At 41.2% G+C, this 15,178-nt stretch overlaps 2 protein-coding genes across 2 annotated transcripts; one reads left to right on the top strand and one right to left on the bottom strand.

Annotated features, from left to right (window-relative positions):
• Positions 1 to 724: 724 nt before the first annotated feature.
• Positions 725 to 7,336, top strand: nr4a1 (nuclear receptor subfamily 4, group A, member 1). The gene is made up of 7 exons (XM_071921385.2): positions 725 to 810; positions 1,581 to 2,374; positions 2,513 to 2,642; positions 2,805 to 2,968; positions 3,098 to 3,300; positions 3,488 to 3,666; positions 4,382 to 7,336. The coding sequence occupies exons 2-7, from the start codon at positions 1,583 to 1,585 to the stop codon at positions 4,636 to 4,638; spliced, it is 1,725 nt and encodes a 574-aa protein (XP_071777486.1). The 5' UTR covers positions 725 to 810; positions 1,581 to 1,582; the 3' UTR covers positions 4,639 to 7,336.
• A 5,585-nt stretch (positions 7,337 to 12,921) lies between these two features.
• gtsf1 (gametocyte specific factor 1) lies at positions 12,922 to 15,094 on the bottom strand. The gene is made up of 6 exons (XM_071921402.2): positions 15,078 to 15,094; positions 14,803 to 14,909; positions 14,160 to 14,286; positions 13,977 to 14,060; positions 13,366 to 13,423; positions 12,922 to 13,258 (listed from the first exon to the last, which is right to left on the bottom strand). The coding sequence occupies exons 1-6, from the start codon at positions 15,088 to 15,090 to the stop codon at positions 13,177 to 13,179; spliced, it is 471 nt and encodes a 156-aa protein (XP_071777503.2). The 5' UTR covers positions 15,091 to 15,094; the 3' UTR covers positions 12,922 to 13,176.
• Between the last annotated feature and the right edge of the window lie 84 nt (positions 15,095 to 15,178).

The raw sequence follows: 15,178 nt of genomic DNA, 5'->3' as shown, positions 1-15,178 counted from the left end.
CAGCTTATAATCACTTTCTTATCATTTAAAATAAGTCAGCAGACATTAAAGGGAGTTCACCCCCCCACCCCACCCCAACCCCCCCCCCACCCCCCCCACCCCCAGCTATTTTAGAATTAATGCAAAATACTCTGTGGCAGCCTGTTGCTTTAGGCCATTAATTAATTATATACTAGCATTTTAGGAGCATGTACAGCCTATATACAGTAAAAGTTCTCATTTGTATATGATTATTCTAGCACTTAAACAGCATATATATATATAGGCTTATAGGCTATATATAGGCTACAGTAACAGTTAGGAACAAAACAGGAAAGATAGCAAATGTTTTCAAATGTTTTCAGGTGCTCGCTTTCCTCATGTTTTGCTGTATAAGCATATCTTTTATTAGGCTACGGTTAATCTGGTCTGCCTCTCCCTATTCAATATCCAGTTATTCAGCTCGTCTCGACGTATGGGGGTGTGTGCGTGTGTCTCTCTGTGTGTGTCTGTGTGCGTGTGTGTGTGTCGGGAAGACAATGCTGCGGTTCTTTGCTGTATGCGCGTCAACGGAATCCCAGAGTGCGTCATCCAACGACTATTCTCTCGAACACGCGCTGTGATTGGCCAGAGGCTGGAAATCTCCCCGCCCCTCCGCGCTGCCTTGTATGGAAACCTGTCTAACGTCATGGGTACAATAAAACTAATACTATAAATGTCTTGTCGCGATCAGAGCAGAGGGACTGCACCTCAGCCGAAAAACACTGGAGATGAGTAGCTATTGTTTGTGGATTATAGACTGTCTAAAATCTTTGTAAAAGGGCGAAGCAGGTAAGCAAAATCTATGGATAAACGTTATTTATTATTTATTGTTTTTTTTATTTTAACACAGTAGACATGTATGAAGATAATGCAGATTTATTCTTTCGTCGTTGTTATTTCTATCACAGTTTAGAGGCATACATTCATATTAGAATCTCGGGGCATGAAAAGAGTTTCGATCAGTTAGAAAGTGACCATACATTTGAGGAAAAAGCAGCGCTGTATGAAGTTGTGCTCATTTACAGGTGCTCTGTATTGGTCTACTACTGGAAATATCCTCTGTTCAATAAGAATTCACTGTTCAATAGATACACAAGACAAAAATCTGTTTGCAATAGAAAAGTTAGAATCAAAGTTAAGGCTACTTTGCAGGGATATAGTTTTGCCATCTCCATGTAAGTCTATGCTAAGATGAATATAAATTGTACAACTAGGTGTGAAGCTCTCAAAAAGCAACCTACACTTCTGCCATGGAGGTTACCTGCCCTGTGTGCCCCTCATGTTGGCATACTGCCCCTCTCTGAAATCCAATGCCTCAATCTTTCTAGGCATGTGTAGTAGACTATATATACATACTGTATATACTGTATATACTGTATAGTATAAGATGCATCCAAGACTGCTAATTCTATTAAGAAGAGAGCTGTCCAGTTTTTCTCAGAAAATGAAGGACGCTAATTTTGCACTTCTGATGATTTACCCAAAATATGAAAGAAAGCCAAACTTTTACCATTTTTAATATCTAACATTGTCTGTTACATCTAATTCTCCCCATGTAGAAATGACCTGTGTGCATCCCCAGCATGGATCTCAGCCCTATGAAAACACCCTGTGCAGCTCAGAACTTCAGACTGTGGACTTTAGCTCCAGGCTGGCCGTGGATATGAGCAGCCAGCGGGACCACCTCGCCGCCCCGTCCCTGCCGGGCATCAACTCCTTGGTGGGCCCTTACACGGGAGACTTTGACGCCTATTCATGTCAGGTCACCGCTGCCCCCGCTCACGCCGCTCCCCCATCAGGCCAGGAGTCCCCCCCCTTCAAGGTCGATGACTTCCAGGTTTACGGCTGCTACCCCGGAACTTTACCTTTGAGCTACCTGGACGAGGCCCTGTCCTCCGGCGGCTCAGATTATTTCGGCAGCCCCACGTCGGCCCCGTCTCCCTCCACCCCTGGGTTCCAGAGTCAACCCACCTCCGCCTGGGACTCTGCCTTCGGTCCCTACTCTCCCAATGCGGGATACTGGGTGGCTGAGAAGACTTCGGTGCCACATCCGCCCTCTTTCTTCACCTTTGGCTCAGGCTCTGTGGAGGACATGTCTCCTCTGGGTCAGCCCCACTTGCTAGAGCAGGACCCTTTCACTTTGACCCAACCCCACCCGTCGGCCCTGACCTTTGCCCCCTTGGCGTTGGAGCAAGCAGGTGCCCTAGATGGCACCGAGCAGCTAGACGACAACCTGTCCCCCAAATCTAAAAGTCCCAGTGGAAACGAGGGGCGCTGTGCTGTGTGTGGGGACAATGCCTCCTGTCAGCATTACGGCGTTCGCACCTGTGAGGGATGCAAAGGCTTTTTCAAGGTAATCAGATCTGTCCTGTCTATGTAGCCAGTTTATCTATTGAGGTACACTTTCAATAGTCATCCAACTGAATGTTGTGTTCCAGTCTTTACTTGAAGAACTTTTGAATGATTGACCTTTTTCCTTTTGATGTTGCAGCGTACAGTACAAAAGAATTCCAAGTATGTTTGCCTTGCCAACAAGGACTGTCCCGTGGACAAGCGGCGGCGGAATCGCTGCCAGTTCTGCCGTTTCCAGAAGTGCCTGGCTGTAGGCATGGTGAAGGAAGGTGAGCCCAGCAGATATTTTCAATACTACATCTCACTGATCGAACCAGTTTTGATATAGGATGATACATGTGAAGCGCAAGTGGGAACTTTTCTAATTTCACATCAAAGACTAATGTAAATAAAGGATCCTCATTGTGAATGTCACCTCCATGTTCCTCCAGTTGTGAGAACAGATAGCCTTAAAGGACGAAGAGGTCGCCTGCCTTCTAAGCCTAAAGCCGCCCAGGACTTGACAACCACTGTGTCTCCAGTGAGCATGATCGCGTCTCTAGTGAGGGCACACATCGACTCAAACCCCGGCATCGGGAAACTGGATTACTCTAAGGTGGGAGAAAATAAAACCCCTACTCTCTTTAGGTTTGCTGTAGGTAGAGTTTAAATGAGAACAATCTGATTACCTACCAAGAGAAACATGAGGCATCTGTCTGAATGTATCTGTCATCTGTAATTTCAGTATCAGGACACAGTGGTCAGCCTGTCTGAGAAAGAAGACGTGGACGACATCAAACAGTTCTACGACCTGCTCACAGCCTCCATGGAGGTGATCAGGAAGTGGGCCGACAGCATCCCAGGCTTCTCCGACTTCTGCTCAGAGGACCAGGATCTGCTGCTGGAGTCCGCATTTGTTGAACTATTCATCCTGCGGCTCGCATACAGGTGAGGATGATTGAGTACAAAAGTTTTGCAGTGAATTTTGGCAATGGCAATAGACAACTGAGATGCTATTTCTACACATTTGAATTACATAACATTCATAAACAGACAACTGCCAATAAACAACATGTAACATCTCTGATACCTTTACTAAACCCATCAACTTACGTTGTTTTTTTTCCTGCTGAAGGTCCAATCCAGAGACAGACAAGCTGATCTTCTGCAACGGGGTCGTCCTTCACAAGATGCAGTGTGTCCGAGGCTTTGGAGACTGGATTGACTCCATCATGGAGTTTTCTCAAAGCATCCATCGCATGAAGCTCGATGTTTCGTCCTTCTCCTGCCTCACAACCCTGGTCATAATCGCTGGTGAGAGCTTCACCCGTGCACTTCACTATAAGACTCTGCATTTGGCACATCTAACTCCATCAATAAAGATAGCATGTTTAGCTCAGTTCAATTCAGAATCAGAATCAGAATCAGAATCAGAATCAGAATCAGATTTATTCACCAAGTACATTGGTTTGCACAAGGAATTTGACTTGGATCATTGGTGCCGACACATTACAAGACAGTTACACAATGCAGGATTAACAATATAGGAGAAAGCATAAGAGGACCTCACATATAGTGCAGACAAGACACACTATATTACAGTAGACTAAACATAAACACACAACTTTATATTCAGTAGTTTATATTCAAAACCAAAGAATTGTTCCAATGTAGCAGCATTGGTATAGTTGGTGGTACCAGTGTAGTAGTCCACTGAATTCAATCAATGTATTTATTATGTATTAAGATTTTCAAAATGTTCAAACCTGAGTTGCACTCTTTTTACACTAATTAAAAACAAAAGTACAATGAAAAAGTGATTAGATAAAAATGAGATAAAAACTTGTGGCTTCAGAGAAACACCTGACCAAAGTTTTGGTCAAGCAGATTTGTCCATGCATGGTTTGAAAGTTTGCAGTCAGTCTCTGTGATCAATGTGTGTTGCTGGCTCAAAGTTGTGGGTAGAGATTTCATCCTGTCTCCTTTAAACCTACCTTGGCTCTGACGTGCATCTTATTTTCCGCCACAGACCGCCACGGCCTCAAGGAGCCAAAACGTGTGGAGGACTTGCAGAACCAGCTCATCACCTGCCTTAAAGATCACGTCTCTGGCTGCGCCTCTGACTCCTTGCGGCCCAATTATTTGTCCAGACTCCTTGGGAAGCTGCCTGAGCTTAGGACACTGTGCACACAAGGCCTCCAGCGTATCTTTTACCTTAAATTGGAAGATCTTGTTCCCCCACCACCTATAGTGGACAAAATTTTCATGGATACACTTCCCTTTTGAGAGAGTGAGATCGATCACTGGTGATGCCAGTGATATAAAATGTGGAATTTATAGGACAACCGAGAAAACAGACGGAGCACTCATATTTCAATACAAAGTGATACTGCAAGAAGCTAAGAAGAATAAGAATCCTAAAGGATTATGCAGCTCCAGAGGAAAATGTCCATCTCTGAATCGTAAAGCTCTTGATGAGTTAAATAACTTTTTATTCAGTTGAGTTCTTTTCAGTCGCCCCAAAAGGTCAATGAGGAACTTGTGGAAACCAGTGTGTGTGTGTGTGTGTGTGTGTGTGTGTGTGTGTGAGGTGGTGGTGGGGGGGGGGTTCTTTACACATTGCAAAAGAGATGTCTCTAGGGTCAGTTTCTTTTTGAGGGGGTGTAGAGGGAGAACAGGTATCAGTACAAGGTAGCGTATAATGTACCTTGCATCACATAATGATAATTGCTACTTTGTTTTTCCAAGAAATTATGGAGCTAGACAGACCATCCCATGGACCAAAATGAGACTGTTTACATACCACGATGTGCCATGAATGGAAGTTTAGCCATAAATGTCTGATGGAAAGGAAGATAATAGAGGTTAAATAATTGCACTTTCAAAAACAGATGCAAATACAGTACAAGTAATATTTGCACCATTATTTCAAAGGGCTTATAAGTGCAACATTTTATTTTTTGCAACAAACTGTTGTTGCAGATTGCATATACTGTACAATATCTGGCAAAGCATTATTATGATATTTTTAACTCAAATATTAAGTATTTTGTAGCCAACATTTTATTTCTGTTTAGAATAAATAGTTCAATGACTGGTGCTCCAGTAGTGTTCCAGTGAGACAGTTTTTACACAGAACCCTTATGTCATTCACATTCTCACGTTTCTGCCCCCAAAATGGTGTGTTTGGTCTGTGATGTTAAAGCTGATTCAGTCTATACACATAAAAAAATCTGTAGCATCAGTCCCTCAAGGCTGGAGTTTGTCTTTGATCTAATGCCACTAGATATGTTGGTGATAATCAACACAACAGATATCATTCAAGTGTCATGGAAATACATGACAGATATTATTGAGCAGCTAATATATACCATCCAGTTTTGAGTACAGTCTTAGACACTGCTTTTGTTTGTACATTATGTTGAATCTGTTTTAAAGATATTGGTGTAATTGCCAAATGCATTGTCGTCTACACTCTGATACAATTTTGTGTTGGGCATTTCATTTTTACATACTGTAGAGATATTAATCATCTTACGTTGCAGCTTCACATTAAATAAAATGTAGAACTGCCTATTCCAAATGCTTTTGTTATCTTTGCTCAGTACTGATACAAAAACAAAATTTACTATACAGTATGTACTGTATGTCTATGTTGACTCATTATGGACACAATGACTGGGCTGCAGCTAACTGGCCTAAACAAATGAGTTTTGAAACACTGTGGATCAAAAATAATATCATATCCAAATCAGAAAAAGTACATGTGCAATTGTTTGTTTTTGTCGATTTTGCTTACTTCATGATAAGTAACTCAGGTTATGAAGAAACCAGTCCAACCCTCTTACTCTTCCATTCTGGCATATATAGTGTGCCAGCAGTGGGCTATAAGCCTGAGTCAAGCGTAACGATTCCTTTTGGCATCAGATCAGAACATACTGTTGAAAAATGTCCCCCCCTAGTTATGTGCTGGTCTCTTTTTAGAAGGCTGCGGAATTCCCTCTCCAGTCTCAAGTGACCCAGACTACTTCATCATTGTACATTGAGGCACCCTCACATGCATGTGTGTGTGTCAAAATGTGAATGTACGCCTTGTATTGCTATAAAAGATTATTTATAGATTACACAGGTGCAATTGCTAATATACAGACTGCAGCAGTTTCTTAGTGCTTTTGCAACGCAACTGGGTATCCATCGCCAACTATAAATTTCCCAAAACAGGCAATGAGGACTTTATGAGGGGGAGCTTGTTGCAACTAGTGAAACAAAGATTAAGTATAAACCTCCAGTCATATCACTTTGAGATGAATTTGTGAGTATGGGTGCTGGATCAGACTCAAATGGCTCTGAAGGAACACAATCATTAAATTTAGTCAATAAGTTTTTTATGTGGCTAAATTCAAACCTAATCCTAATCCTAATTTTAACCAAATTCCTCTATGTGCCTAACCCTAACACATTTATTTTATGTGCCTAAACTTAACCCTCACCTTAACCAAAATTGTTGACAGCCTACCAACAGTCTATTGATAGTAAATGAGCAGATGTACTTGACAATCAACATATAGGTCATTGACATAAACTACATAGCTTGTTGAACATTTGTTGATAGATCAACTGAAAATACCTAGTGGATAGTCTGTTGAAACAATTCCTGTTGACAGTCAGCTGATTGTTGAATATCTACTGATACATTGTTGAGAGTCAACAGTGGATTATCAAAATAATGTGATGCCTAAAGGTTATCCCCGAAAATTATGAATGATGAAGAAACCTAGATTTGTGCTAACAAACCTGAGTCTGATGGAGAGATTGTGCAAAAAATTGGAGCAGCTTCTGCACAATCTTGCACTACTTCCACAGCAACCCTGTACACTTCAGACCTTGTACAACATGACACTTTCCAGCCTAAAATTATAGGTTCTCCAGTGTTCACACTTAACTGTATACATTTCCTTCTATTGAATAAAACTGTCACACAGTACATTGGACCGATGTATTAATGGTCGCTCAATATACTTCCCTCTTCAGCGGCTACCATACTGTAGTATGCACTATACTGTATGCACACACTATGCATGTGTGGCCCTAGCTGTCATCATTGTACCAGATGTGTCAGTATGAAGTGCAAAACTCTGAGTTATCAATATGCACTGATGTCACTAAGACAAATTCCTATAGATTTACTGCACTTGGGTTGAAGTGATCCTGATGATTTGATCGCTTGTCACAGGAGACACTGAGAGCAGACTGATAACTTGGATACCATGTCTACTGATAACTCTTCCTTGTTTGGTTTCTCCACAGGGCTTCAAAACTGCCTCAATGCAGGATGTGTTTTGCTATGGAACGGAGAAAGTGCCTTACAACAAAATTATCTGACGCAGCAACCAGCTGGGAAATGTGTTTCTTGAGTTACAGATTATGAAATTACCGTTTGTGGTATTGCAATGTAACCTAAGATACACAGTTTGAGGACATGGCAACCTTTCAGGACCTGTAGGACTCATGCAGCAAGAGTAATTGGATAAAGTCAGCATCACTCTGATTACAGAAGTTATGTGAGCGACGGAATACTGACAACGATGCCATAATGAAGGCATGCATAGGAAGGGTCTCTTATAATCCATCTGCCCATCATGCCTAAGTGGAAACTGAGGAGAGCATTAGCAACTTAGATGCAACTTTTTTTGAGAGGAATATGAAAAGCCAGCAATAATAGAGGACTACAGCCTTCAGAAAGAGTTAGAGGATTATGAGGCAGCTCCAGGGCCCAAACTGTCTGCCACACACTGTGGCTGTGAGAATATGAGCATGTTACAATTATAAAACAAGACTGACAGAGAGGCTTCGGTTTCACTTGCAGGCGACAAGCCTTGGATGCGTGCCTGAAACTTGTTTGCAGAGTGTCCCGCAGCCGGCCTGAGCATGAAGAGTTTCACAAGGGTCACGTCTCAATGTAACTATCAAGGTGACATAAGCCCACCGCTCTGGGACCAGCGAACTAGAGGCTTCTTGTATGAAATATCTCAAGTCAGCACCAAGTAATGCTATGCAGCTGAATATTATTGAAATATAATTTACCAATTACAACAGGCTAAAAGGTAAGGCAAGTTACCCCTTGATCCATTAGCATGTGCTATTAGTTTACATTAATGCCACACTTAGAATGAAAAAAAGTAAAGACGGTTCCTCCTGCAACTGATAAGGCAATTTTGCCATGTAATCCCTTCTTTTCCCTGTTTCAGCAGACCTACATCTGCCACTGGCAGGGTCTTGTACTGGCCACTCACCCTGGGACAGAGCGTATCAAGGCTATTTAGTTTCAAGTTGCAAGTTGGCAAAAGTGTAGATGGGCACTTGGCATAAGATTTATAGCCAAACAGAAAAAAAGTTTTCATTTAAATCAGTAAAAACTCTGGATGATGTCTTGTATTCCCATGATGTCACATGCTTTTCCTACCAATAAGGTGCTTCACCATATACACAGCTCATTGGCTGTGTTTGTGATTTGATTATAATCACCTGTTGATTTATTGCAATCACCTGTTATTTTCCTACCAAGATGGCTGTGTGGTGATGTAACAGAATACTATGAATATTTAATTAAAACCAGAAACACATGTTAAAAATACAAAACAATGTAGAGGGAAAGAGTTTAGTGTTGCATCTCGGTAGAAAATGTATCACTATGAGCAATTATTAGATTATCTCTATGGACCCCATATTCATTTTTGAGAGTCTGTTTAACACTTGACAAAGATTAAAAATCAAATATAAATTGATATGGACAAATTGCAAAACATAATACACCTCATTCTGAGTTCTTTAAACCACTTTCAAACCTTACAAACTTCTCATTTTCTGTTTCAAAGTGCCAAGGCAGACAACCAGAAAGAGCTCTGCATACTATGTCTATGTCTGACCATCGACTGAAATGGAGATATGTGTAAATCAGGGAATTGTCTCCCCAAAAATATCCTCATTGAGAAATATCATGAGATATAGATAAACAACCATCTAAAAATGAGAGAACATCTGAAAAGCTATTCATTTCACTGGTTTAAGGTTTATTTTTTTTCAGGGACCAACAATGTCTTCCATATCCAACTGGACATATCAGTTTCTACAGGCAGAATTCTCTCAGGCTTTAGACACAATGACATGACAGTGTGGGTTTCACTCAGCAGGAAAACCAATTAAGGTCACTGGAGTGGGTCTTACTATAAAGAGGAAGATATGACGGACGTTTAGGCATCGTCAGTGAAGGCCTAGCCAGGTCCAAAACTAGCCTGAGCTTCAGCCAACTCGTACAGTAAATATTGTGTATAGGTAGTGACCGATATATATCCGAGCTCATTCAGTTTCCCTGACAGCCACGGGAGCTGGGCCGGATTATCCATATATGGCATCGGGCGAGTGCCCGGGGGCACCAGCCAATTTGCCTTGTTGGGGGGCATCACAGCATTCAAACCACAATTATAACCTACCTTTAAAAGTTTTGTCATATTTTCTTCATATATTACTCTCTGGCGGGAATGCATACACGGCCCAAATTAACCTTTGATACTAAAAAAGAATATGCATAAAGAGAAAGAATCGTGGTTGGTGTGTAGGTGCCCCCCCCCGCCTCCCCATCACATTTGAATTTGTCCAGAAAGCATTTTGTGCGGGAAGAGAAAAGCCGTTCACCGAAAGAGCTGCTGCGAAAAAGTAGGCTGAAAGCTACTTTCCCAAGTGTGTTTGCCGCAGTCAGGATTTTCTTAACCTGCCTGTTACTAACTGAAAGAGATGTTTTTCACAACTTAAAATAGCGAAGAACGAACTGGTCGAGTTGATGCTTGTGGAAAGGTTTTCTCTTTGAACTGGATGTGCGGTTTGTGATACTTATAACAACCATAATTTCTAATAGCCGACGCATTGCAATACATTCAGGGATGGACTGGCCATCGGGACTACCGGGAGACTTCTCGGTGGGCCTCTATCTACTCTATAAACAGAGTGAGAGGGTGTCATGGGGCCAGAACGCACTGGAACGGCAATCCGGGAGTGAATCTGACGACGGAACGCGCGTTCCGGTTCTGAAAAAATAAATACGGAGCAGTACCGGTGGTTATACAAGTTTTGGTGGCTTAAACAACTGGTTTGGTTAGTTTTTACACCAAGTTTGCCGGCTGGGCGGTGTTTGGACCTTCGGGCCAATCACAGTGCTTAAAAACGCAAACTCCACCCAACCGGGAAGCTGGGCAACATTAAACAAACTCACATCAAATGACAGACACAGTTAAATCTGAGCCGCGGAGCTGACAGGTTGTGTTGTGAAATCACCAGCAAGGATAGTTGGTGTCCGGCCGATTGCGGTGGGCTGGTCTGGACAAAAGTCCTAGTCCATCCCTGAATGTGCTGCTCCTTTCACCTTCTGCAGTTCCCACTGTCACATCACCTCACCTGAAGTGACTGCTTGCTACAGTCATTGAGCTTGCTTTATTTGGTGGTATGTGGGGCCTTGTCCATGGTACTGAAGTTGCATTAGATGTCTGTAATGTTTTTTTTTTTCTTTTTTGTTTTATGATTTTTTTAGTCAAGCTCTGTAATGGTTTGGCATTTAGTCTTCATTCAGGCCTTTGAAAATTTATAGTGGAAACAATGATTTTTAGCATGATGTCTTTGATGTGAGTTGCATTCAAATTTGATACAGTATAGCTGTGTGAATGGCATTTGTAGGCTCAAGTCAATCTATGGTGTAAAGTACTTTGTTGGTTAGTACATTGTCTTATATTTGTCTGTAGTATGTGTGTTGAGCCTGTATAGTTTAAGTTAATGTAAATTTATGATTTTTATTGCCATAGTAAATTTAACTTTTTTGCGTAAAAAGTGGAAGGAGGGGGGCACTTCAGGTGAGGTCACCCTAGGGCAGTGGTTCTCAACGTGGGGTCCGGGGACCACCAGGGGTCCTTGAGGGGGTTCCAGGGGGTCCACAGCAAATTGTTGAGTCATTAAACTCCACCATTATTTCATTTACAAGAAGTTAACACCATTAGATCATGTAGAAGAATGACTGTTTTGATCATAGTTTCACTGTTATCTCTCTACCTACAATACCGACAGTCATGGAATTCTGGACAAAATCATATCTAACAATAAAAATATTCTCAGATTTGGGACCGAGAGACAAAATCTCATCAAATGGGGGTCTGTGACTCTAATGTGGACTAAATTAGGGGTCCATTATATGAAAAAGGCTGAGAATCACTGCCCTAGGGTACCACACTGTGTTAATCCGGTGGACTTGTCCCAGTGCAGGTCCTTCATGTACACAGTGTTCTAAGGAGTCGTTTCCAGATGGTGACCGGGCAGGAGAGTGGTCATCTGAACACGTCCAATAATAGCCAGAACAAAAATAGACAAGTCATCACATGAAATCAATAATGCCACTTAAGATACGACAGAGCGTCCTGGCCGGCCTCACCCCAGGAATATCTGGACACTTGGCAGGGGATTACTGAAATAGCTCTCGCCTGGAACTTGAAGAAAAGCTTATTGTATGTATTTTCTCTACATACAAACAATCGCTAACAGGCAACTCCTAGACAGCTTTCATACACAAATAATGTTAAAATTGTTTGATAATCTAATCAGAAGAAGAAAATCTGTGGAACCTGTTAAAGAAGTTGAAGTTTCAGAAAGGCTAGGAAGTAAGCACAAGTCTGTGATCATATCGAACAGTGCTTGGCTTGCTTCTCAAGTATTCAACAAATTGACAGGCACTGCCATCAAGTGGCCATGCAATGAGATGCAATGTCACAAGTAAATATTTCTCGCTCCAACACACTAACACGTTATTGGGCTCGAAATATAAGATGAATGAATGTAATGCAGACTGACAAAGACCCAAGCAGCAGCAGACTTTGATACTGGGTTGTACTGGGCTCCGACTTCAGTACAGACAGGAACCTGCCGTGCCATTTATCAACGACGGAGCTGGGTGTGTCCATCCAAAAGATGTCAAATAAAGAAATCCCTTTTTTTAGTGAAGATGTCTTGGTGACAATTACTCTTACAATCAAAGATGGTATACCTACTGGCCATGGTCATTTAATGGACAAGTTAAAATGTTCTTGAGCAGATCCTTGGTAATGACCGACTCAAATATACATAACTGATTATGTAACTTGAATACTGTGATGGTCAGCCTTCAAAGTTCCACAATTTTCTTTTTTAATTTGCAAATTCTTCTGTAGAACTTGAAACCATTGTTCTTTACCTTATAGTACATTCAAGGTCAACGGCATACAACAGGTTTTATCTTACAAAATAAAAACAAAAATTCAAAATCACAAAAAACACCCTCAATGTACTAATTAACTTTGTATCAAAAAACCTTTTAATTTCCATAGCTTGTCACCAAAGCTATTTTTCATGAACACCTTTTCCTAAACAACAAACAACTGCACAATTTAAAGCCAATAACCTTTATTAGTATCTGACATAAGGGCATACAACAATACAGAAACAATGAGGTGCCACTTACCAAAAAATGTCTACTCATACTAATGTCTACTAATACTCTTGCATTTAAGTATGCAAAGTATTCATCAAATCAATGCAAGAAGACAAAAGTGAGCTTTTTGCCATCTAGATGTGCTAAATATGGGAAAACCTGGGTGCACTGTTACATAAATTAAGGTTTTGGTCAAACATTTTCCATTAAAACTTGAGCTCAGATAAGATTCGTCAAGCTTGTGCTTCTTCAGAACAAATATTTAAAACAAATATCCACACATGCATGCAGCCGACCTACATGAGGCTTCTCCACCAAAAAAATCAAGGCCTACAAATTGACCATGGGAGAGTATTGGGTACTCGAAAACTAGGAGTGAGGTTGTTGGTGGGGATTGCCTCCTGTCTGCAAATAAGACAAAGTACAAGTTTAAGGACAAAATATCCACAAATAACAAAGAGCAAAATGATAATGACAACAGCTGAAACGGAGCAGTGAAGTAGGCAACTTACTTTTGATTCAAGGATGTAGATTTGCCCCACACAAAAGGAGCAGCCGCATCATCGACTTCTGCAAGAAGAACAGCAGAGTTACCTTTGCTGAAACTGCACTGGACATGGGCGGGTCAAAAGCCCATTAGGAAAAACTATCACACTCAAGCCAACAACCTATGACCTTTTAGCCTGACAACTGACTAATAATGGTCATGTCACTACTAACTGAAGGTTTTCTGTAAGTAAATATCATAAATATATAGCAGTTCAAGTGGCTTTTAAACAACATAAAGTTGTCTTAACGATGATAATACTTTTACAATATAGAAATTGTTTTCAGGTACTCTGCACTGAACCTGTCAATCTCACAATCATTGCCACTCCGAAAACTCACTAGAATGTTACTATGGTACTTAAAATCTTCAAAAGTTGACTATTTGTTTGGGTAAAAAAAACAACAACTTTTCAATTGCTTTGGCTATCATGTTATACATTTCAATACTGGAACTCTAAAACAATCATTGTTTAGTTTAAACTTTGGCAAAAGATTTTCCATAACTATTGGATTTAACAGCTTTCAAAGTATGGAAACTCTGAACTGGAAATTTTGTGATGAATTGAATTGTGACCTTGATCCCAGTCTTCACTGGTGTTGGGGTTTGTCCAGGTACTGACAGGAACCTGCCATTTATATTGCCCCTCTACGTTTCCCCCTGTAAACAACAGAGCAGAGTTAAACTCAGAGACACCGTAAGCAGAAATTAACAGAACAGTCAGAACCTGCAAGATAAGGCAACAAGAGATGATCTTACTGTCTTCAGTGCTCACAGATCTTCTGTCCACACAGGTGGAAGTATGGTGTATCAGCTCATGCTTGGGTATCAGGTGGCGAGCATTAAATGGACAGGTTTTCAGTTCACTGGCCAGTTGGGGATGATTCTGTAACAGTGAGAGATGAAGAGAAGCTCAACAGTTACATTGACTTTGAACTCATTCAGGCGGTCATGGCATAGGCATGAATGATCCAGTTTCAAAGAATTCCTGAAATCAATATATTTTAACCAACCGGTGATTCTTTGTTCCACTACCATGCTACTCACAACTAATAATACTGCTGTCCACTATTTGAGTGTGAAAGCCAACAGACCCTTCTAGCTGGGATGCAGTCTGGACATGCTATGGACCTCTGAGAGGTAACATTAGTTGGGTTGTTGATGGATAAATGCTAAACATCATGATAAGACATCATGATGGCAAAGAAAAACAAGATGAAAACAAGCAAAGACAGTCCACAAACTATCACTGTAGGAAGAGGAAAATCCAATGTTGTTAATGCATTTTCAGTTTATCTTCATATATTAAACGCTACACAGGCCCCTGCATTATAATTCTAGAACGAGTGGTTTTATTTCTGTCTGTTGCAGTAACCAAGCACAGTTACCAAGCGCTACTAACCTTCTTGCACTTGATCAGATGGTAAGGGAAGCGGCAGGCCCGGATCTGGTGGTTCTTGTCAAAGGGACACTGCAGAAGTTTGTTGGGGTCACAGCCTTCTCCTTCAACTTTTAATTAGGGAAGAACAAATAAGACATTTTATCCATTATCACTGTACTAAAACAGGTGCCCATCATGCCAAGAAAAGGCAGGTTCTGTAGACTTTGGTAGTTAAAGTGTCTTTCTTATGTCTATCTGTTGAGTATGTGGAAGAATAAGATTTTGTGTTAACTTACCAGTCTCCTCCATTGTACAGGGTTGTATCCTCTCTGCAGCAGCAGTCTTGCAAGGACTGTTACTGGACCCAAACCTGAAGGTCGACATCTCTAGGTGGGAA

This window comes from Centroberyx gerrardi, chromosome 14, assembly GCF_048128805.1.
Source record: "Centroberyx gerrardi isolate f3 chromosome 14, fCenGer3.hap1.cur.20231027, whole genome shotgun sequence".
Taxonomy (NCBI): Eukaryota; Metazoa; Chordata; class Actinopteri; order Beryciformes; family Berycidae; genus Centroberyx; species Centroberyx gerrardi.
This window is presented reverse-complemented; position numbering and strand designations above follow the sequence as displayed.